Source organism: Mastigoproctus giganteus, chromosome 1, assembly GCF_048544385.1.
Source record: "Mastigoproctus giganteus isolate SK-2022 chromosome 1, ASM4854438v1, whole genome shotgun sequence".
NCBI classification, from domain to species: Eukaryota; Metazoa; Arthropoda; class Arachnida; order Uropygi; family Thelyphonidae; genus Mastigoproctus; species Mastigoproctus giganteus.
Genome location: NC_143575.1, coordinates 223,703,237 through 223,729,072, shown reverse-complemented (window position 1 = coordinate 223,729,072; position 25,836 = coordinate 223,703,237). Strand labels below are relative to the sequence as shown.

The 25,836-nt window shown below is 35.2% G+C and overlaps 1 protein-coding gene across 1 annotated transcript in view; it reads right to left on the bottom strand.

Annotated features, from left to right (window-relative positions):
• LOC150091548 (uncharacterized) overlaps positions 1 to 24,271 on the bottom strand; it is a 28,137-nt gene extending 3,866 nt beyond the window's left edge. Inside the window, exon 1 of the mRNA XM_090368870.1 lies at positions 24,146 to 24,271. Within this exon, the coding sequence (XP_090224996.1) occupies positions 24,146 to 24,271 (126 nt within the window). The remainder of the gene's footprint in view (positions 1 to 24,145) is intronic.
• Positions 24,272 to 25,836: the final 1,565 nt, after the last annotated feature.

The following is a 25,836-nucleotide window of genomic DNA, read 5'->3' as shown; positions in this document are numbered from 1 at the left end:
CTGTTACTCTTTTTTGACTAATTATCTTATACATCTATTTATGTATCATTTGTTTTAATTTGTGAACAAGTTGTGCTGGTGGAAAAATTTGGAATAATTTGTGGGGATGGGGAGGAACCTTTCTCTCTGTTTGCATGAGATTGGCTAACAAAGCTCCAGTTGAAGAGGCCTAAAGAATTCCTCCAGTTACAGACATGAACCTAGACCTCTCCAAAATAGTGGTAGATGGCAATGTATCATGCACCACTAAACTGCCATGGAAGACAAATCAGAACATACAAAATTAAATTTTAAGTTCATGCAAAATAGTATCTAAAGTAGATTCTGCTAACTGTTTCTCATTTCTTGCAAATGAAACGATATTTCAACAGCTGGCCAATTTTCTCTCTCTGTACATTGTGTTGATGAAAATGAAGCAAAAAATATACAAATAGTTTTTACAATTTGTGCCAGTGGATAATACATTCATGGTTTAAAAGTTTTGGAGTTAATCTTTCATAATTGTGAGGTCAAGGCTGTGAAGTGACATCAGCGAGTGGAAAATTCAGAAGTGTACAAAACATAAAAGCATCTTCATTTATGCTCTGTAAATTCATTGTGCTTCTCATAGTTTGAACTTAGCTGTTGGAGATGTGACATATGTATAAAGTGTAAGAAATTCCAGGATTAATAGGAAAAAAAATTACAATTTTTCAACATTTTTCCCAAATGAAATGAAGTGCTACAAAGAATGATTTCAATGTATGCAGAAGAATCTAATTGAAAAAGGCTAACCAAACTTTCATTTACCAGGTGGATAGAATATCACAAAATAGTGACAGTCATGTTGGAAATATTTGATTCTATATGTCCTTCTCTGCAAAAGTTAGGGTATGGCAAGGCAGAAATTCTTCCTTATCTGCCATGATATATTCATGAATTCTGTACTTCAAACTAGTTTCCTTATTTCCCTCTATACATTGCAAAAATTTTACTCTTACATATTGTCTTTGAGTAAAGTAATACAGACAACTGATTGTCTGTACTCAGTTACATTTCTGGTGTTTAGCTAAACGGCAAGGTATACTAAATAAATCACAAAAAACTGTCCACGAAATCATTGTATTAATTTCCCAAAAAAGGCAGAATTACTGGTATGGAATTTACAAAAACCAAGAACTGTTTCAAAAACAAACAGACACACACACACACACACACACAAACACCATGTTAATGCACCAGCTAAATCTGTAGAGGAATACAATTATAGTTCTATTTTCATATAATATTTGGACTTAAGTTCATATCTTAAGTCATAAATGGCTTAAGATATGATCACCAAAGAATGACTGATTTGTAAACTAACATGATATCATTGGTTCATTTTCCACTTTTTTATCTTCTGAGAAAAATCCTAGTGAAATCCCAAATAGCTTCCTGAAACTTGCAAAATTCTACCATTTGGACTTGATTGAATTAAATCAACTGGTATTGGAAAGTTGAACTAATAATGTGGCATCAACATTATAATAGTAACATAGCTCCACTACCAAAACTACAACCGACATTCTTTCACAATGCAGTAAGAATGTTAGTCAAATATTTTTGTTTGACTCAAAATATTCACTACTATCCCAGTAGCAACAAATACGACTAAAAGATCCTTTTCTGTATTATGAAGAATAAAATTCTACCTTACATACACACACACACACATACCACCAAATATGGAGGATGCGGAAAGGTCAGGAAATGACCACCGCATATCCCGGAGCAATATGGCCTTAGTTGCTAATGCTCCTAAAACCCAAATAACAAACAAATAACAAACCTTACATACACACTGGGAGGAAACAAAATTAATAGACTGGTCATTCTGATATATAAATCTCAACTCTTACATCTCTTTGTTCATATGCCATTATATATATATATTGTATTTCTTATTTTTAGTAATTTTGTGTTAATGTTGCAACCATTATCATAAAATATTAAATTTATGTTGAATAATACTGACTATAATATTTCATATTCAAAATATACTATAATATTGAATAATATTAAAATTACATTTTGTTAAAATATGGCAGTTGCCAAGTATTTTTGTTTTGCATCATATGTTATTTTATTTTTTTACCAAAGAAACATCTTGGGTTTGTACCTGATTAAGATCCTTTCATTAATTGGGCAGTTAAAATCCTGCTGGTCCCAGAAAAACAGGAGAGGAACGTTCTACTTTTCATCATTTTAATGGCTAAGATAGAAAAATTTTTTAAAATAAATTTAAAATTTTGCTATTAAAAAATGCAAACATTTTTCTTGTTGACTTAAGATGTGTATTTGATATATGTGTTACTTCTCATTAACATATAGACCTCTTGCCAATATAGGCTAACTTAAACAGAAAGATATTACTAAGATATTACATCTAATTATTAAATTTTTATCTGTAATTTCATGTGCAATCATTCAAATGAAAAGTTGTTGATACTGATAGAAGATGAAATTGATCTGGATATCCAATCAAAGTGCCTATCACTCTGTTTTCTGTGGGAAGTATGACAATTTTGTTTAGTTGTATCCTCCTTTCTGAATGCAAGTAATTTAAAGAAAGCTAGTATATTTTTGAGAGAGAGCTTCATCATTCCTCTCATGTAATATTTTGTAGTTTTGCAAAATTTTAATTTCAGGTAAATAGGGCCTATTTTTTCCAAATTGTAACTTTTTACAATTTGGTCTGCTTGACTGGTGCTCTGGGTGTTAAATAGTCACTTCCTTCAATTACAGACTGTGTCAGCATTTCTCTAAATTGATCTGGGATTCGTTGTTTCAAAAGACTATTTTTAGCTTCATTATACAATATTTATAGATGCTGTATATGTGATTATTTGATTTCACTTTTCCTTATATTAAATGACTTGTTATATATATATTATACAAAATTTTATGTATTGTAGTTGTATTTTATACTTGTCCTTTGTATATGACATTCTTTTAATAGTAGTTATGAACTAAATTACCTAAATAATTCAGTAAGTTTAGTCATTTATTTATAATGTAGTATATAGTAAATCTCATGTTAGCAACTTCCAAAATGTCACAAAAATCTCAAAAAGTTAGCTCTAATAGAACAAAAATTCTTCTCACTGAGTTACTCTTTCTGCAATATGAACTTCTGTAATATAATGTAAAATTCAGGATATGAAGTTTACTTACTACCTTTATCCCCCTTCAGTTTTAATTACCTTATTCAATTAAAATTTTTAGAGTATATAATCATTTTTATTATTATTAAGAAAGCCTACATGATAATCTACAGGAAACCGATTTTTTTACAATAACCATCAACAAAAAGTACACAGATTTGGACAGAGAATTAAAGGCCAAATAAGCTTTTATGCGTTGTGATAGGATTTTATATCTTGTTTGTCTAAGTAGAATCAGAATGCTCATCCAAACATTTTTGCCTGTTTCTTATTCTTATTTCTTTGTACTATGAAACTGGGGCACATCAAATATGTACTAGAGTGCAGATTATTAAACTTTTCATGTATCTTTTTGTTTTGAACCCCAGTAACTTAGAAAACTCAACAATTGTAATTTATATTATATTTATTCTTACTATCACTGCATTTTGATTGTTGGAAGTAGTATTAAAAAGTGATATTTTTTTATGAGTTATAAATTAGAAGTTACAATTTACAGATTCACTAAAAATCAGGAAATAAGCACAAATGTCACTTTTTGTTGTTGTTTTATTTTTATGTGCTTTTTTACTTTTCAAAAATGGCGATGCACAGTTGTTGCTTTAGCTATTTAATATCCTGTATCTGGGCAAAGCCCTTTTCATAATGTTCCATACTTCTAGGTGAGAATATTTAATAAAACAAACTTCCTTCTCAAGTTTGATTAAGGTTTAGACTTCTTTTTCCTGAATAATCATTTGAAACATAAATATAAAAAACTTGATACCATCTGGCTCATCTTATGGTAGAAAATACTTTTTTTTTTTTTTTCTAGATCTCTTTTAATCTCAGAAAGAACAATGACGTTAGATCTATTCTAAACTGATTTGTTTTCTAATTTCATTATTCTCTGAATGTGTGAGAATGTGTGAACATTTAGTGTATAAATCTTCATATTTATAGCAATAGGTTTATCTTGGATTTGACAGTTTGATTGTATTATTTTATTATTATTAATTTCAAGGTGTGATCATCAGGCATTATCCACTGTTATATGCCTCACTTGAGGATTTAAGCAGATTTTTCAAATTACCCATACACTCTTTATACCATGATGGTAATGCTCTATTTAGATACTGTAATGTATTGCTGAATAATAAATAATTTTATCATGGTAAAAAGAGTGTAAGTCATTTGTATCAATCATAAAGATCAGTACAAATTACTTACTCATGAAAAATATGATTCATTCACAGTCTTGATTAAGTAGATTTTTTTTTTTTCCTTCAAATTTGGTATATTTTACCCATTTTTGGTTGATTTGATTTTTTTTTTTTTTTTTAGGAGCATTAGCAACTAAGGCCATATTGCTCTGGGATATGCGGTGGTCATTCCCTGACCTTTCCGCATACTCCGTATTTAGTGGTGACGGGCTCGAACCCCGGTCTAATCAAGAAGCATGTGCTACGCACTGCTGCTCCTTCCCACCTGGCTACGGAGGTGCACCCATTTTTGGCATGATAAAAAAAAAAATTAGTCTTACACTCTTGTTCATCCACCACTTGACCCTGTTCCAGTGAGGGAGGGTCTCTCTCTCTCTCTCTCTCTCTCTCTCTCTCTCTCTCTCTCTCTCTCTCTCTCTCTCTCTCTCTCTCTCTCTCTCACACACACACACACACACACACACACACACACACACACACACACACACACACACACACACACACACACACACACCTTTTAAAGAGGTGAACTATAGTCTCTGCTACTAATTGAGGCTGTGGATATTGCCATTAGACCTAAGTTTTACAGCTCTTTGCTACCAAACCTGACTTAACAAAACAGATTAACTTAATAAATAAGCTAACTTCCAGAGCATGGTGAGTTCTGGCCTATTTAGCTTCCCATCTATTATTTGCACCAGACATAACATCCTGCTTGGGCTAAAATCCAGCCTTCCACTAGGTTTTTGTTGCTACTGGCTCCAACAAGTAGTACTGCACATCAATCCTTTTTCATGTGCCATAATTAACCTTCAGGGATTGCCAGTTTTTGGACAATAAATCATATAGTCTTAACTGATTATATAATATTTGTGTAAATAAACCATAGTTTACCCATACGTTTAACTACATAAGTAGCGTAAAGACATTGTTTGATTTTATCTCATATTGTGGCTACCTTCACGAGATACCAGGTATTGCACTACTTCGGATAAACAATGCTTCTCTAATAGAGGAGATTACTGTTATTTATTCTCAGTGGGCACCACCACCCTTGCCTTGCACATTTAGCCTTCAAAATATTATTATTATCTACACCATTTAGAATCTCTCATATTGTGGAATTAACTTCGCAACTGTAATGGCATGTTTGCATTACCAGGGTACCTGCCCGCCCACCTGCCGATGAGTGAGCCAACAAGCTCCAGAACGGTGCCGTCTGGGTGGTGGTGCCCACTGAGAATAAATAACAGTAGTCTCCTCTATTAGAGCAGCGTTGTTTATTCGAAGTAGTGCAATACCTGGTATCTCATGAAGATAGCCACAATATGAGATAAAATCAAACAATGCCTTTACACTACTTACGTAGTTAAACTTATGGGTAAACTATGGTGTATTTGCAGCAGTATTATATAATTAATTTCAACCCATAACATATTATGCCTTGCGCATTTAGCCTTCAAAAAAGGCTTAACTGAGCAAGAATTATCATATAAAGTTAATATAATCTGACAAAAAGCATAAAATAAGGTGTAAAAATGTAAAATAATGTTTTATTAATTCCCAAAAGCAACTTTTTATTTTTATATAATCTTTGTAATCATGAATCTGAGAATATCTGATAATACAAAATAGCATTAGCAAGGGCACATGATGCAAGAAAGCAAGCTTATATGCCATCAGCCAAAAAAAAAAAAAACAAATAAAACCTCTTATTTCACCCATCCCCTGGTTCCAAATGTTTATCAAGTTCTGCCTTGAATTTATTTAAGCTATCAACTTCTACAACGACAGATGGAAGTTTGTTCCAGCAATCAACCACCCGCTGGCTAAAGGCAAACTTCCGCACATCAATCCTACAACCGTCTTTCCTCAATTTGAATTTATGCCCTTTCAGGTGATTATTTTGAGCAAGAGGAAGAATCCCATTAGCATTGAGCATGCTCAAACCATTCAAGATTTATTCAACTCAATCAGATCATCTCGCAGGTGCCTAGTCTCCAGACACTGTAATTTGCAAAACTTAAGCTTTCTTCGTAAGAGCAACCCTTTGTTCTGTTCACTAATCTTGTTGCCCTTCTCAGTACTCGTTCCAACAGCTCTACATCCTTCTTAAAATGAGGCCTCCAGACCTGTATACAGTACTCAAGGTGTGGCCTGACCACTGCCTTATAAAAGGAGATAATCACCTCCTTATCCATGCTAGAAAAATTCCTGTATATCATTGACAAGACCCTATGAGCTACTCTTGCCGACTGTCTGCACTGCTCAGAAAACTTCATATATCTGCCTGCACAATTACCCAGGTCCTTTTCATTCTCTACCACTGTCAGTGTGGTACCACAGAGTTGATATGTTACTCTGGGATTACTGCTTCCCATATGTAGTACTATACATTTGTCAATGTTAAACTTCATTTGCCATCTCTCAGCCCATCTGCTCAATTTTTCTAAATCCTGTTGCAGCAGTGTACTGTCATTAGTGTCATTAACAACCCTGCCAACCTTCATATCGTCTGCAAACTTGGACATTAAGCCTGATATAACATCATCAATATCATTTATAAATACAGAAAACAACAATGGACCCAACACTGAACCCTGAGGGACTCCACTAATAACATTAGTCCAAGATGAGCAGTGTCCATTGATTACCACTATCTGTCTTCTCCCACTCAACCATCCCTTTATCCATAGCAGCAATTTGCCTCCAGTGCCACACTGCTCCAATTTTTGCAGCAGTCTTCCATGTGCAACAGTATCAAGGGTCTTTCTAAGATCCAAATATATGATATCAAAGTTATTCTTTGCATCCAGTTCCTTTGTGACTACATCATAGTATCCAATCAAATTAGTCAGACAAGATTTCCCCTTAACAAACCCATGCTGTGTCCGAGCTATAACTGAAGTCTTGTCTAGATGATCCTGCAATGCTTCTTTAACCAGTGCTTCCATTAATTTCCCTGAAACAGAAGTTAAACTAACAGGTCTGTAATTACCTGTGTCTCCCTTTGATCCTCCTTTGTGGATTGGGGTCAAATTTGCACATCTCCAGTCCATGGGTACCTCCCCTGAGTCAAGGGAAGCTTTCATAATTACGGCTAAGGGTTTAGCATTAGTAGAGGCATATGATGCAAGAAAGCAAGCTTATGCAGCATCAGCCAAAAAAAAAAAAAAAAAAAAAAAAACCCTTCCACTTCAGCCCTCCGTTCGTTCGAAATACCTGTCCAGCTGAGCCTTAAATTTGTTTAAGCTATCAACTTCCACAACAAGGGATGGAAGTCTGTTCCCCCAACCAACCACCCGCTGGCTAAAGGCAAATTTCCGCACATCTATCCTACATCTGTCTTGCTTCAATTTGAATTTATGCCCTCTCAGGTGATTATTCTGAGCAAAAAGCAGTATCCCATCACATTGAGCATGCTCAAACCATTCAAGGCTTTGTACACCTCTATCAGATCACCTCGCCAGTGCCTAGTCTCCAGACACTGTAATTTGCAAAACTTAAGCCTTTCTTCGTAAGAGCAACCCTTCGTTCCGTTCACTAACCTTGTTGCCCTTCTCTGTACTTGTTCCAGCAGCTCTACATCCCTCTTGAAATGAGGCCTCCAGACCTGTATACAGTACTCAAGGTGCGGCCTGACCATTGCCTTATACAAGGGAATAATCACCTCCCTATCCCTGCTAGAAAAATTCCTGTATATCATTGATAAGACACCATGAGCTACTCTTGCAGCCCGTCTGCACTGCTGAGAGAACTTCATATCTGCCTGCACAATTTCCCCCAGGTCCTTTTCATTCTCTACCACTGTCAGTGTAGTACCACAGAGTTGATACGTTGCTCTAGGGTTGCTGTTCCCCATATGTAGTACTTTACATTTGTCAATGTTAAACTTCATTTGCCACCTCTCAGCCCATCTGCTCAACCTTTCCAGATCCTGTTGCAGCAGCATAGCATCAGTAGCACCCTTAACAACCCTGCCGACCTTTGTATCGTCTGCAAACTTGGACATTAAGCTTGATATACCATCATCAATATTATTTATAAATACAGAAAACAACAATGGACCCAACACTGAACCCTGAGGGACTCCACTAATAACATTAGTCCACGATGAGCAGTGTCCATTAATTACCACTCTCTGTCTTCTGCCACTCAACCATCCCTTTATCCATAGCAACAATTTGCCACCAATGCCACACTGCTCCAATTTGTGCAGCAGTCTTCCATGTGCAACAGTATCAAAAGCCTTTCTAAGATCCAAATATATAATATCAAAGTTATTCCCTGCATCCAATTCTTTTGTGACTACATCATAGTATCCAATCAAATTGGTCAGGCAAGACCTTCCCTTAACAAAACCATGCTGTGTCTGAGCTATAACTGAATTCTTGTCAAGATGATCCTGCAGTGCTTCTTTAACCAGTGCTTCCATTAATTTTCCTGGAACAGAAGTTAAACTCACGGGTCTATAATTACTTTTGTCAGCCTTTGATCCTCCTTTTGTGAATTGGGGTTACATTTGCACATCTCCAGTCTGTGGGTACCTCCCCTGAGTCCAAGGAAGCTCATAATTATGGCTAACAGATTGCTTACTTCCTTTGCTGCCTCCTTTAATATAACTGGGTAGATCCCATCCACCCCAATACATGGACCTCTACATTGTAAATGAAATACGTACAACGTATATCCAAATATACACATTTGATATTCATAGCGTTTTCTCTGTGACCTATAACATGATCAAGTCTATTTGCCAACAGTTGTATTTCTAGTTGTACACTTGCCAGACTGGTAATATTTGCAAGACAGGCATCATTTTCTGACTTTTTAGAGGTACAATTTGCCTAATATCAGTGTTTTTCCAGTTGTGTTTTACTTCTTTCTTTCTTTCTTGTTTCTATTGATTAATTCTGTTCTTTGCACTGAAAAATTTCTTTCTATAGACATGCAAGCCAATAAATGTGCCTTATTTTAATATATAATTTTATTAAAACAAGGCACATTTATTAATAATCATACAATCCATCTGTCCATTATGCTAATAATGGGATTAGTGGCAATTGTTCTCTATCCCTCATACTTTTCCATTGTTCATTTTCCTTGATGGTTTTTGTTGGCCAGTTCCATTCTGTACCCAACTGGTACTTTTTGGTCCTGTATCATTCTTTGCCTAATAATGAATTACTGTATATGTTTACTTAAATAATGTAGTATTTAAATACTCTATATTAGATTAAATAATTAAATAATTACCACAGAAAATGTTGATTTCAAAAGATACAGTGGAATTCCAATTATCAGATATTAAATCCAAAAAAAACTTTTTCACTCTTATTTTTTCCCTACACTAAATAATACACATACAGTATGCAAAATAATGCAATAATATAATTCCCTAAAATAACACTCAGTAGTAGGTATTATTTTAGGGTACTAAAATGACATTTTTACCATTTCTCTATTTCTAGTGTTCTATTGCCTATAAGCAATGCATACATTGCCTACTCCATTGCAATAGGCCTGAATGAGGCCTTTTCAGAGGAATGTGTTAACTAGCATAGCATCAGGCAAATGTGCAAGTTTTTTTAGCCATAAGCAGAGAAACTAACCATATAACACCTGTCACTGAGAGACATAACATACACTGATGCTTCACTGCCTAATCTTGAGGGATTTTCAAACCATGAAATTAAAAATGCTATGTACTCGTATATTTCCATTATTACCAATATCTATGAGTACCATTCTCATCAAACAGTCTGTTATTTGTGAAAGTAAACAATCTGTTATTGCAAAAATAACAGAGAAACAGCAATGTCAAACAAATATACGGTTAACAAATGGACCTTTTGGAACTGTAATTGTTGGCAAACTAAACTGAACCCAACCTACAACAGTTTTACAGTGGTGAACTTTGTGACTAATGTATAGATGCTGAATGCTGCAATACTTAGTTTATCCATGCATTTGATTCAGCAGAAAATTTATTTTATGCTGTTACTGGCATTTTATTGTTATAATCATATATTCAGAACTCTTCCATGCCTGATGTTGAGAAACACGTTCAGTGTTTCTCGGCACCAACTTCCATGATATGTTGTAGCATTTATCAAAACTGTTTCTAAACAAGACTTTTCTCATCAAGCATTTCTCAAGACATTTATAAAAGTTTCTTTGTGGTTGTATGGAAATCTTTCCCATAGGTTATACATGATTGGCTAATTGCTTGACATTCATTCTAAGGTTACTGTATTTTCTGGATCATAAGATGCATTCACGTTTTACAAGACAATTTTGGGGAAAAAAAGAAACATTTCATTGCACATATTTGTTACACAAATTCACAAGTGCTTATTAAACAAAATTTCAGTTGCGATGATGCTTTTACTCATCATAGAATGCCAAAAATTATTATCAATGTTATAGACCGGACTTTCACTTTCTTCAAAAAGCACATCATTTTCAGTATCGTCAATGGCATTGCTGATTCTATATTTCTTGTAAGACATGACATCTATCTCATTTCAGTAACTCTCATGAATTTTTGTACTCATTTGTGCATTTTTGTTGTTGGTTGCTTCATTCATTTTGTTGGAGTCAAAACATGATTAGGTACCTCTATCAGTTTGGTCCACTCCTAACAACACATGAATGCTTTAAAGGATATTAATTTAGGTGTCAAATGCTATAGTTGAGTAAAGCCTCCTGGAATCAGGAGGCATTACTCAACTGTAGCTAACTCTGTTTAATTCAGCAACCGTGCTCCTTTTGTTGTCTGTTTTGTGTGACTTTAACTGGTCACAAGCTAAAAGACTTTTCAGAAATCCACCTGCATGTTTTGAGCATACTTTCTCTAGCCACAGCTAGAGATAAAACACTGCTTGAATTTTATATTACATTTTCCAGTTAATATAAGTGCATCTTATTTAGAAAATACAGTAGTTTCTTTGGTGTATACTAATCATGGTTCACAGCTTTTGCCATGAAAGTAAGAAAGGTCACCACCATCAAATGTGCAATATATAGTCCCCCTACACACACACACACACACACACACACACACACACACACACACAGAAACAAAGAATTTTTGAAAAGATTGCTTTGTTCTGTGTTATTTTTCCGCCTTAAGACAGAAAAACATAATGAAGAGTAGCCTTTTTTTTTTTCTTCAAAGTATTTCAATACCTGTGTTAATATAGAATATTTTAACCCTCAAAGTATGTTATTTGATAAATCTGTTGCTGAATTATCACTAGGTGATGCCTTCTAAATATTTGCTTCATTCATGTGTTTAATGGTATTAAATACAGATGGGGTCATTTCAGTGTGATCCACCTCTGGACTGCTAAAATAGTTTTGATCACTTACAAAACTTATCTACCTTACATCTCCTCTGAACTTAAGACTACAGGAATCCCTCGATTAGCGCGATTAATTGGTTCCGAGAAAATGGCGCGCTATGCAAAATCACGCTAATCGAAGTTAATAATCAATACAAAATAGCCTAATTCGTTCCAAGACCTACAATATACCAATCAATATTTTTAAAAATACGTTTTTTTTAATGGCAATTTAATGTACAGCAGTATAAAAGCAAAGGATAATTATAAATATTTGCAGTACAGTAATCAAAAGTTTATTGAAATTAAAAAATTACTATATATAACTCACTTTATTTCTTTGTAAAATATTTCAAAAGACTAGTTTGCACAGACTTTTCTTTCTTCCTTTCATCATAAATTTGCTTGTATGGATACACATCTTTTTCAATGTTCCTGCGAATTTGCATACTGCGCTCGATATCTGGGTCTGCATCCACGATTAACTGTTTCAAATTTTCAGCTTAATATTCCTTCAACTTCTTTTCTTGAACATTTTCTTCCTCGCAAATTTCCACCTTGTCATATGCTCGTTGTTCATCAATATTAAGGAAGTCAGAATCACTTAATTGTTCTGAATGTGATTCCAGCAATTCGCAAACATCACTGTTGTCGATTTCATCAAAGCCTAGATCTCTTCCAATATTTGCTATTTCATCAATAACAATGTTTACATGAGTGAAACTACAGAAATCATTTGCACAATGTGGCAAAATATGCTTCCAGACTGCTCTCATATTGCTGGATGTTACTTCAGACCATGACTCATGAATATTGTCTATTGCTTTCCTGATGTAATTTCTTCAAAATTCAACTAAGGAAACTGCACCATCTCCAGTTGCTGCTTCAATTGCTTGCGCAAATGCTCTCCATAAATAATAGGCCTTAATGCTTGATCCATAGGCTGTAAAAGACTTGTCGTATTTGGAGGTAAAAAAAAATAACTTTCACTGTGGCCCCAGGGCATTGTCTAAAATTAATAAAATTTTGAATACAAGATTATTTTCTTCACAGTAGGCCTTAACTTTCGGACAAAAATAGCTAGTGAACCACTCTTCAAATAAAACTTTTTTTATTAGAGCGCCAAACAACAGGTAGGCTTGCTTTATTAAAACCTTTACCGAAAGATCTGGGAGTTTCATTTCTATAGATAACTGGGTTCTAATTTCCAATCGCCTTCTGCATTACCTCCCAATAAAAAAGTGTTATTCTATCTTTGGAAAATTTATAGCCTGGTTGAGCCTTTTCTTTTTTTGCTAGAAAGTTTTTTTTTTTTTTTTTTTTTTTTTGGCATTCGTTTCCAAAAAAGGCCTGTTTCATCAACATTAAATATTTGTTGATCTGCGTAGCCACTGTCATCAACAATTTTCTCTAAAATTTTGGGATATTTCATGGCTGCATCTTTATCTGCACTTGCCGCTTCTCCAGTCAATGCAACATTATGCAGTCCTGTTCTTTTCTTAAAACGTTCAAACCAGCCTTTACTGGCAGTAAAATTTTCTTCCATTTCTGCTTCAATCACTTTTTCTTTTGAAGAACTTGCTTGAACATTTCCTTCAGTTACCGCTCTACCCAAGTTTTCTTTTGTTGGCTTTTCCTTTAACATTGCAAAAATACTCAAGGTTTTTTTTTTTATGGTCATTGTGCAGATTGGAATTCTTTTTTGATTGCAGTCTTCTATCCAGATGGCTAAAAGACCTTCCATCTCAATCATCGTAACACTTCTATTTCTTGTGGTTTGTATGCGTGCTGACGATGAAGCAAGCTTACCTTTTTCCTTATATGCACTGGCTCTACTTAAAATCGTCCGCACCATTGATTCAGGCATTCCAAGATGTCGAGAAATTTGTATTTTACTATCACCATCTTCAATTCTTTTTATGACTTCAATTTTTTCATCTAACATTATCACTTTTCTTTTCTTTTTACTAGAGGCACTATCCCTATACACTTTCCCTTTTACCCATAGTTAATAATTACTTAATATATAAAAAATTTAATAGAAATTAATGGATTAATTAGTATGCACAGTAATTAATGGCGGGAGATACACAGGAGTCTGCATGTTAACACGCAACGCAAGAACAACTGAAAGCAACTGATCTTCATGTCTTCATGTACGTAATAGGCACCTCTGTAGCCAGGTGGGAAGGAGAAGCAGTGCGTAGCACACGCTTCTTGATTAGACCGGGATTCGAGCCCATCACCACCAAATACAGAGGATGCGAAAAGGTCAGGGAATGACCACTGCATATCCCGGAGCAATATGGCCTTAGTTGCTAATGCTCCTAAAAAAAAAAAAAAAAAAAAAAAACAAATAACAAACAATCATGTACGTAATAAATGCGGTGGGGCCAGTGTTGTTCTTCAGAGTGCATAATGTTAGAAAATATTTGTAATAATACACGTTTGAAATAATTTGTTTTTTATTTTCTTATGGCAGAAAAACAAACTAGCTTCCCACACTGTGTCTTTCATTCGTTTTTGTTTATTTCTTGATGGAGAAGGTATGACGCGACGCGAAATAAACAGTAACTCCCTTTCGTGAACAGAGCCACGTGCTCACTAAGAAAACAAGCGATTTGTTTCTATAATGTTCTCTAATGTTATGCATACTTTGGCAGTGTATTTACATTCATAGCTTAGTACTGACTTTCGTAGAATCACCAGCTTCGGTTTCTTTAGGCCAAGCCAAAATACCGCGCTAATCGAAATTTTGATTCATGCTAATCAAAAATTGGTAGCTAAATATAAACCTTGCTAATTTGAGTCTCGTGCTAATTGTGGGATTCCTGTACTTTACTTTTTGTGCATGTCTATACATTTTGTTACTGATGGGAAAAAATATATTGTTGAAAATAAATTTAAAAAAAGCGACTTCTGAAGCATTATGTAACTTAATGCTTTAGAAGCTGTCGGCAGTTTTCTTTTTTACTATGTGCTCATTGGCCTGCAAGCACCTGTCTGTCTCTCAGTCACTTTTGTGGGTAATTTTATTGACTGGCAAAGCTCATCTGCCAAACAATCAATTATAGGCATAATCCTGTAGTTATAATGTTACAGGCCTGAGAGGATTCTGGATTCTTGTGAGAGTGTAAATTAATAAACCAAACTAAATGTGATCTGCTGATAGTTGATAAATTGCAATGGTAATGGGGAAAAAAAAATTTACATGTGGAGAAATTTGAAAAATAATCCTTCATTCTGAATAAAATGCACTATATTTTGTTTTCTTCTCTAGAGTGACTGTTTTTGCACATCAGCTTAGTTGCTTGCAAATTTTGACTAGTGGTTTGAGGTAATATTCTACAGTGTTGGTTGGATTTTCATGCTGCCGTTAACAGATATGCTTACTTGCAAAGAGATACACAAAAGATTCAGCACTAATTTAAATCTGTTTTCCTATAGATGGGTTGGAGGATGGGGTGAGAGAAAGGAATATCCTGTTTTGAAAACTTCAGCATTTGTCAATTTGCTACTCTAAATATGAAAAATCCTCTGAAGTTTTGAGTATGCACTTTTGTACTTATGAAAATGAAAGCTAGTACATGGTTTCTGCATTTATTATTGTTTATTTATTTATTTTTTTTAATTTATTGTATTAGGAAGTCCCTGCCAATGTCTGGCAACACCACTGTGTAATACACAGATAATTCCAGAACTGTAATATACTCCCTCCCCTGTTTTTCCCAATTACAGGATGGAAAGATCTTTAGAAGATCTTTCCATCCTGTTTCTTTCCACACATTAAAGTAACATAAGAATAGATACATAGAGAAAACAGTTCAAAGTCCAGGTTATAAATAATTGTCAGTCTTTCAAAGTCCACAGTATCATCAATTAAGATGGCCACAGCAAACCATACCAAACCAAAAATCAGTAATTGTTGACTTTATATTGTATGTGTTGTTATTGTTGTGATAACTCATCAAATAATAAGAAATTTCAGGAGTGAAATAGAGCCTAGTGCACCAAATTTGGTTGCTAACTCAGTTTGCGTTTTTGTACAATTTTATTGAATATCTGGTCTTGGTCCTTTTATTTTAAATTAATTTTATATCAGTTGTAGTGGTTTCATGTATACCATTTTATCTGTAATAAAGCTGTTTATTTACAAGTCTTTTAGTATCATTAGCATCATCTCCCTATATCATTTGATTGTTCCAACCACAAAACATGAGGATTGTTCAAAAAAATGATAGTACCACTGCCTCGCGTGTATGTATGCATGAGCAATAATCATACGTAGGCAATATACAAGGGCTGTTCAGTAAAGAATGATCTTAATTTTTTTTGCAGCATGCCTTTGTTTTTATTATATATATTTTGATGGTCCTTTTCAAAGTAGTCCCCATTTGATGAAATGCACTTACTCCAACATTTTTGCCATTTTTTGACATGCATTTGAGAATCGCCTGTGATGTCTATATAATTTCTTCTTACAACTGGAAACGTTTTCCACGCAGCTCCTTTAACTTTGTAAATAAAAAAAAATTGCAGAGTGCAAAGTCAGGGCTGTAGGGAAGATGAAGAACACATTTGACATTAATGCTGTACGTGCAATGTAACACATTGTTGTGATACAGCATCCAAGCACCTGCATACAGTCATGGTCATTTGCAACAAATGTGGTCCTGCAAAGTGTGCAATATAGTTCTGTAGTAAGGTTCCATAACAATTGTATGACGTGGCACAACATGCTGGTAAACCATCCCTTGAATGTCAGAAAAAGAGATGACCATAACCTTTCCTTCAAAAGCCACAACTTTTGCTTTTTTGGTGTTGGCAATGACATAGACTTCCAAACAGGGCTTTGTTTGTTTACTCTCTGGGTCAAAATGATGAAGTCGCGCCTCATTCGCCATTACCACCTTGAGCAGAACCTCACATTCTTCAGTAACCTCCACGTGAACTTGCTGTTGCTCAGATGTGAATGGTCTTGGAATCCAGAATGCACAAACGTTTCATATGCAAATAGTCATGGAGAATACCGTGCATATTCTCAACATCTCTGCCAGTTACCTTACTGTTATATGATGATCTACTCTCATGATTGCAGAAGTGTTTCTGTGGCGACAACAGTGGTTGGAGCTCCAGGATCACCGATTTTTGTGATTGAATCATGTCCATCTTTAAACATTCTAAACCATCTGTGAGCTATGCTATATGGAAGAATAGATTCACCATAAGCCTCTTAATATTTCATATGCTTCAGCTGATGTTTTCATGAGACAGAAACAAAATTTGAGAGCAACGTACTGTTCCTTGCATGTCACGTCCATTGTTATGTAGATGAAACTGAATAGCAGCTTGGTTTGGTCTTAAATTCTGCAGCTCAGCTAGAAATAGCAAGCAGTATGGTTGTTCATTGAAAAATTGTGATCATTCTTTATTTTGAACAGCCCTCATATAAAAGGAGACAGGAAAGTTGTTTCACTTGACAGAGGTGGAGGTGCATGCTATAGTTGCTCTGAGCTGAGTCACCAGCTCAGAACAACTATAGTAGCAGGAGCAGAATTATTCTAGGATAAAGCCATGGTGCCATACAATTTCTCTGTGCAGAAAAAAAAAAAATTGGACAAGAACTGTGAAGTGAATTTTGTGTACAGATGGGATGGTATCATTGCATCATGCTGTTCCACAAACCAACACTGTAAATATATGACATTTACAGTGTTGGTTTGTGGAATCTCACTACACAATGTTTCATTCTGATGTATAAGTTGGGGTGTGAAGACTTCCCAGAGTGTCCCCTGTTGGAGTGTATAGTTTTAACCATGATGTTTGGCTGTTGATGTATTTATATGGTGCTTTATCACATATTCCAAAAGAAGCATGTATTTGATGCCATGAAGATGTTACTACAATAGTGGCAATGGCATTTTCATTTCAAGTAAATACTTATTTCTAAAGCTATATATCTAATTAAAACCTATAGTCTCGAGGTAATCAAGTATTAAAATTAAGCTTGTCAAATATAGTAATTAAGGTTATCGCAAAAATACCAAGAGAGATGTGTCCGGTGGTGAGCTGGCTCGTGCGAGTTAAAACGACAATGGCTATAAATTGTAGAGTGGCACACACTTCAATCCACAATGGCTAGTGAAATTTGGGTGATAAGCTTGTATATGGTGACACGGAAAATCCATCCATGCCGTGCTTTTTCAGTACCTTTTGTGCTTCCTTTCCCCGCCCCCTTCCCTACACTGTGTAGGGATTATCGCCACTAGCAATTTTACATCAATATTATTTCCAACAAATATCTGCCTAATTTTGCCTGGGCAGCTGCTTCTTACGGTAATAACATTCCCATACTCGACATATGTCAGAGATTTCACGTTTCTAGAATTGTCGTAATATATCATCATGATATCATCACATATCGGATTTAATGGCAATAAATTTACTTGGAAAACAGTGGATCAGGAAACAACTCCATTTGTAAAATCAAGGTTAAATCACAACCGTAGATTGGTTACAGATACAAGAGCTTGGCAAAAGTTAATGAAAACATTTTGTGAGAATCACGTTTTAATAAATTGAGTATTTTAATATCGTTTGAAATTTTTGTATTCCAAATTTTAAATCAGTATACACATATATTCTTGGTCTTTTTTTTTTTTTTTTTTTTTTTAGTAAGCCAGTTGATAACAATTTACCAACACACCGCTGGATGTGTTGATAGATTTGCTTTAATGCCTGGTGTGTTGGCAAGCCATTAAAAGGAGACAACAGTCAGGTTGCTTTTTGTGGCTAAATGAACATCAGTTAAGGTAATCAGTATTCAGAAGGCATTTGAAGTGGAGATAATGCATGACAACCCATCTCTAGAGACAAGAACATTGGTCAGTTTTTCTTCATCAGAGAAAACTGGCAATTCAGTCTTGAAGCTGATTTTCATTTGAAGAGAACTTGTGAACATGTTCTTATCTATGCTGAAAGCCACTGTAATACATGCATATAGGCTCAGCCATACTGAGATAAATGTTATGGATCTGCTTGTAAAGCAACAGTACATTAAAAGTCAGAATGGATCATATGGGCACAAGCAGATTTTCAATGTGGGATGTGAGCATCCAACATGGAAAATTTGCCATGCTGGATGCCACATCATTAACCTTTGTGTGTGCAGCTGTAACTATCTCAATCCCCAATAATCCACTACAATGGATATTTCAAAAGTGAAAGGCTGTAATTGATACCACAATGAAAAAAGGTCTGGACTACCTCACAAACTCAGATTGTGTTCAGTGAATCATTCAGATAGTTCATGCCTTACATTGTCCATGGGAAATCAGGGAACATCAAAGAGCAGGTCCAAAAAGGCCACAGTAGTGAACCTTGGGTTCACTTGTTGGGAAACTTCCCATAAGCACATTATCACAGTCATCAATAAAAAATGGCATTTGGAGTGGTGTCATTCCCAATGTTCATAGATTATAGAATAGTTGCAGAAGGTGCAATAGAGTGCCTAATCTCACTACACAATGTTTCATTCTGATGTATAAGTTTGGGTGTGGAGACTTCCCAGAGTGCCCCCTGTTGGAGTGTATAGCTTTGACCATGATGTTTGGCTGTTGGTGTATTTATATGGTGCTTTATCATACCCCTTATAGCACAGTCCAGGAATTTTAATAACACTATAATGCACATGATGCTTGTTTAATTTTTATTGTTTATTGTATTATATTTATTCTTTAATTTGATTTTTGAACAGTTATTTAACATCATGCTTTTTGTGGTATTTTCTGAACTGTGTAAAGGTAAAATTCAAATTGTGTTTCACAATTAATTTCCCTCCAATATATTTCAGTCAGCCTATGTTTTTTTTTTTTTTTTTTCCATTTTACCATGTGTTTTTCATCAAACTAAAAGTTTGCTCAGCTATGGAATTAGAATGTTGAATTCACAGAAAATTCTGTTAATATAATGAAATCGATTGACTTTATTGGCTATATCAATTAAAAGTGAGATTTACATTTTGTAAGCCTGATTGGTTGGTTGGTAACCCTAGTTGAAGCTGTCATAGAAGCCAAAGGCACTACTGTGTGTTAAGCTTTTTTAAATTAAAAGCAACCATCCGTGTGCATCTGCATACTTTTGGCCATATAGTTTACACTACACCAGTGTTTCTCAAACTATCTGTGGTGAACAACCAGTTTCTTTTATTTCCATTCTGTCACGGAACGGTACTTTTGTAAAGTACAAATCTCAAGGACCAGCAACAGATGAATCGTCGGGGGCCGGTAATGTTCGCAACCAATTTCCAATTCGTCGCAGACCAGTAACAAACAGTTTGCAGACCGGCACCAGTCCAGAGACCACACTTTGAGTAGCACTACTCTACACTGGCTTACAAGATAGCACAGGACATTCCTTGAGATGGACCAGTGTAGCAAGTAGTGTCCATCAGAGATCAATGTTGAGGCCACTTCTGTTCCACTTCTTGTCTTCCATAATGGCATTGACGAGGGAGTGCAAAGGGGGGAAGTTGTCAAAGTTTGCTGACGATTTAAAAATTGGCAAGGTAGTTAATGACCAGAACTATGCCATTTGTTCCACCAATCTAAGTCATTCACTTCAGAATGACTTAGATTGGTGGAACAAATAGCCTGAAAAATGCAACTGAACTTGCTAAATATAAGGTTTTTCACCTTACATTAACAAAGTGCTAAATGTAAGGTGCAAACCCTTACACTAAGTGTAAATCTATATATCTATTTTTTGTCCTTGACAACTCCAGGACAAAAAAGAACAGGGTTTATGATTCAGCATAAACAATTGGCTGGGAAGACAGGATGGTATTCTGTCTGTGATAAATATGACCTTTGCAAGTAGGGAAAAGGATATCATTGCCCCTTTGTATAAGTCAGTGGTAAGATGGCATTTAGAATATTGTTTTCGGGTCTGAAGACCACATTTGAAAGATACAGAGCTTCTAGAAAGGATTCAAGAAAGGGCACCCAGATTTCATTGACAAGGAATGCTAATCAGTGTGCATATAAAGAACTGCTTATAGGATGTGGACAGCAAAGCTTGGCATCTGTACACCTTAGGGAGTACTGATAGAGGTATATAATGCCCTGAAGGGAATTAGTATATTAAACAAAAGAGGTATATTTTCACTGGTAGAAGAGAGAAGATCCAGAGAAGAGGGGATCTTCTCTCTTCTTTTTATACAAATACAAAATTTTTGGGAGTGATGCATGAATAATCACTGCTAATAATCAGATCATGAGTATTATTCCCTCTGGTTGCCTCTCCAACATGCTGCTGCTGCAGAAAACAATCATCCAATAAATCCACAAAAGTCTTGCTAGTGTGCAAGTGACCAATCCTCAAGTTCCAGTCTATATCTGGGAAGTTAAAATCTCCCATTATAAGACAATCTGATTTACTGGCCCACTATTTCTCTGTACAGTTGTTCATTGTACTCCTCAGAGTCATTAGGCCTATAATACACTCCTATTCTCAATTTTGCTTTCCCAGTGCTTATGTCACACCAAACTGACTCAACGCTGCACTGTCCATCCATGTCAACTGGATGCACTTCCTTAGATTTTATATGTTATTGACTAACAGCATGACCCTTCCTCCCTTTCTGTACACATTGTACTCTGCAAATTCCAATTCTGCATTTCTTATATCTGTGTGACACCACATCTCTAATATCCCAACAATATCTCCTTTGATGTCTTGACCAGCACCTCAAATTCATCAAATTTATTTACTATACTCCTAGCATTGGTGTATATGAAAGTATATATGCACCTATTCTTACTCTTAGTTACGCTAACACACCCCATATACAATGTGCTGCCACTTTATTAGGTACACCCCTGTTGTGCACACAAATGGTTTGTCCCACAATGTTGCAAGTCATATGACCACAGTTGTGGATATAAATGCAGCAGAACAACCTTTCTAGTATCAGTTAAGTGTACAAACCGTAGCAAGAATGGGAAAAAGGAGTGATCTAATGGACTTTGAATGTGACATGGTAGTAGGTGCAAGACTTGCTGGACAAAGCATCTCTGAAACGGCAGTTCTGAACTTTTCATGCACCAAAGTTTCAAGGGTGTATCAAGAATGCTGCAACGAACAGAAAACATCCTCTTAACGGCACTGCTGTGGAAGAAAACCGCTTGTTGATGAGATTGATTGATATTGATATTTTATAGTTATTACTTAAAGCGGTCCCAGCCAACCAATGGCAACCCCGCGCTTGTTGATGAGAGAGGTCAGAGGAGGATGGCTAGAATTGTGCAAGCAAACAGACGGGCCACAATGTTGCACATCACGTCAGAATACAACCTTGGTGCACAGAACAAAATATCACAACGTACCACTAGTCGCACTTTGTTGCGAATGGGCTACAACAGCCGAAGGCCACATCGTGTACCTTTGTTATCAATGAAGAACAAGAGAACATGCCTCCTGTGGGCACAGCAACACCAGCACTGGACTATCGAGGATTGGAAAACAGTTGCTTGGTCTGACGAGTCAAAGTTCCTGGTGCATCATGTTGATGGAAGGCTCAGAATTTGCCGAAAACAACATAAATCCATGGACCCGTCATGTCTGACGACTACTGTGCAAGGCGGTGGGGGCAGTGTTATGGTGTGGGGAATGTTTTCTTGGCACACGTTGGGTCCATTGATACCCATATATTCGCGTCTGAATGCCACATCATACCTAAACATCATTGCTGACCAAGTGCATCCGTTCATGTTGACAGTTTATCCTCGGTCAGATGGTTACTTCCAGCAGGATAATGTGCCAGCACACAAAGCCTGAATCACTATAGAATGGTTTCAGGAACACGACAATGACTTTTCTTTGCTGCAGTGGCTCAGTCCATGGATCTCAATCCTATCGAACATCTTTGGGATGAGCTGGAAAGGGCTGTTTGCTGCAGGCCTACACCTCCGTCGAATCTCAAGGAACTGTGTGACACTCATGTCTGCATGGTACTCATGATCTGCATCGTACTCATGATCGAATTTAGTATCACAATCCAAATATATTTCATAAAGAGCATCATTAATTTGTTGTAGATTGTATACTAGTGGCAATTCGACTTTCCCAACGCGTGTCTGACAAAGGTTTCAGCGAAAGATTTGAAACTTTGTTTTTTAATATTGCCCACCGTTTAGTACTACTAAAAAAAATTATAAGCTTCCTGTATAATTCCAAAAAAATCAATTGTCTCAAAAGATATTTTTGCCGCATCATTCACCACTAAATTCAAAGTATGTGCAGCGCATACTACGAAAAAGGCTCGGGGGTTTATATCTAAATTTTTTTCCTGAAGGCCGTATGTTTTCCTTTCAGACACCTAAAAAATGTTTCCTAATTTCAATTTTTTGTTTCATCATTATAAATTACAAATCTTAAAATAATTGTCAATTTTTCCTGATGACTGGCATCAGGTGTACAATCTAAAATCAAAGAATAATATTTAGCTTCCTGTAACTTATCTAAAAATTTTGTCCTTATACTATTTCCTATTATATTTAAAATATTATTTTGAATTTTGTCTCCTAAATAATGTGGCATGTGAAGTTTATCAATCTGAATACGTTGGATGTGTTCCGATAAAGTGGAATCAAATTTGGCAATCAATTGTATTAATTGCAAAGTTTCCGTTATTGTCATCAAATAATATTGAATTAGTACCCCTTAATTAAAGCCAAATTTTGTTTTGCCAAATATTAAAAGCAAAGAACAATTCTCTTTAATACTGATTGCCATCTTATTTTTTCTTGATTTATCATCCTTTGATGATGTGCATCTACTGTATTTTGTAATTCTAAGATTTTACAAAAATTAATTAATTTGTTAGTGCATTCAGCATGCATATTGCTTTTTTCGTGAATATTATTATTTATATGGTACAAGGAAGCGAGGCTTATGCTGCACCAGCCAAAAAAAAAAAAAAAAAAAAAAAATTCCCGAGTTACCCTGAGAGAGAGAGTCAAAAGGGAATCACCAATAAAGAATGATGATATCCGGCTCAGGACCCTGGATGTGCCAAGCCAAGCCCATACTCACCAGATATGAGCCCCTGGGGTTAATTCGAATGTCTTGGCGACAATCTTTGAATCCACAGTATACAAGTGGAACTGAAACAGTACTATTTAAAAATAATTTACAATTATGACAAATGACAGCATTTTGCGAAATTGAATACAGTAACCAATTAACGCGAAAGTGATTCACCGTTTTGTAATTTTATAGTGTAATATTCAATAGAACAGTTTCTTCTACTATTATCTTTATCTTTTGGAAAATCAATTTTTTTTTTTTTATTGTTCTGGTTTGTTTTCAACTAACATTCTTATTTCATTATTTAAAATTTGTTGCCACTTACCAGGATCACTAAGTGAACACTGTTGTGATCTTCACTTTCCTCTTCATCAGAATTGGCTTCACTTGCACATAGTGTTTCTTGCTGAATTGGAATGTCAACATCTTGGACAGGTTTCAGTTTCTTCATCAATAGAGTAAAGCTAGAGGAAATCGGAGTCGGTGGACCTGGCTGTGGCTTGAAGTCCAGAAACCTAGTAATCGAACGTGTTGCTTTTTTTATTTGGTCGCTTTTCATTTTTTTTTTTTTTTTTTTTTTTCTTTTTCTGTATTCATAACCAGAGAGTAGTTTCCTTCCGTCAGACATCTGAGAAATAATGAAAAAAAAAAAAAAAAAAAAAATATATATATATATAGTTTTAAATTTAAAATTCATTATTTGTTAATATAAAATACGACACAAAACACATTTTTCAGTCCATTGAACTTTTAGTCTCCTTAGTCTTTGCCGTCTCTATTAGTGTTTACAGAACACTGGTCTTTATCGCCTCTTAGTCTCTGCCGCCCCTTAGTCATTGCCGCCCTGGTGCGGTACACCATTGCACCACCGGGTTGGCTTGGCTCTGCTTACTTGTATAAAAGTCCAAAACATACTTTTGATATGTATGTGTATCTATACACACACCCTATCAAATTTCATGTACGTACAGCAGCAATAACACTTAACACCACAGATTAGTATATATTAGTTAAATAATTTTAAAAAGTACTATTATTAAGATTAATTAATAATTATTATTATTATTAGTAGTAGTATTAATTAATTAATTCAATTGCACACACACACAATACAGTTATCATAAATTCAATATATAAATAAAAGTTGTACACATAAACCAATAATTTTTTTGCATACAACGAAATGAAAAAAATATATATATAAAACTCAACGTCATAAAGTCACGATAGTATACAGGCAATCCCCGTATAATACGGTGCTTCAAAAACTACGGTTTCGCTCTAACACGGTTAGAGCGAAAATGAGCTTTTGTGCTGGGAAAACCCTGCCATTAGATGTAATGTTCAACGTTTACATTCCTTTTTGTGAATCCCTGCTGTTAACTCGCTAGTTGTTATCGCCTTCGTGATATTTTTCCAAAGCACATTTCTGGAGGTCACTACCATAAAAAAAAATAAAATAAATTGCATTTTCTGGGTTATTGGTCTTTTCTGTTAGTGTAATCAATTATAAACGGGTAGTAAACTCGATCTTCTTGCATTTGCAATAGTACCGATAGCTGGAATTCTGTGAGTTTTCACGTTATTTTGGTGAAATGTGTTTCCCTTTCCATTAAATCTTCAATCATATAAAAACCACAAATACATTTTCAGAAACTCATTACTCCATATCTCACTTGTGCGTATCGTGTTTGTTGTAACTTGTGCGTGCCGTGTTCTTTGTTATTAATTGCTTATCATTTTTACTGTTTTATATTTTACAACCAAAAAAAAAAAAAAAGTCAGCGAACAGAAATATGAATTAGCATGTACATATTATAGTACCTATTAATTAAGTTATGTACGTAAGCGTAAATTTATTTTTATTTTGCTTACTGGAAAATATTCTTCCGGTTTACACGTATCATTTAACTTTGTTAATTGGTAAGGTGATAAAGTTAAATTTGTGCTTTATATCTAAGCAGGGGTACATTGTATTTTGTTGGGATATCCCTATTGAACTTGTGCTTGTTTGAG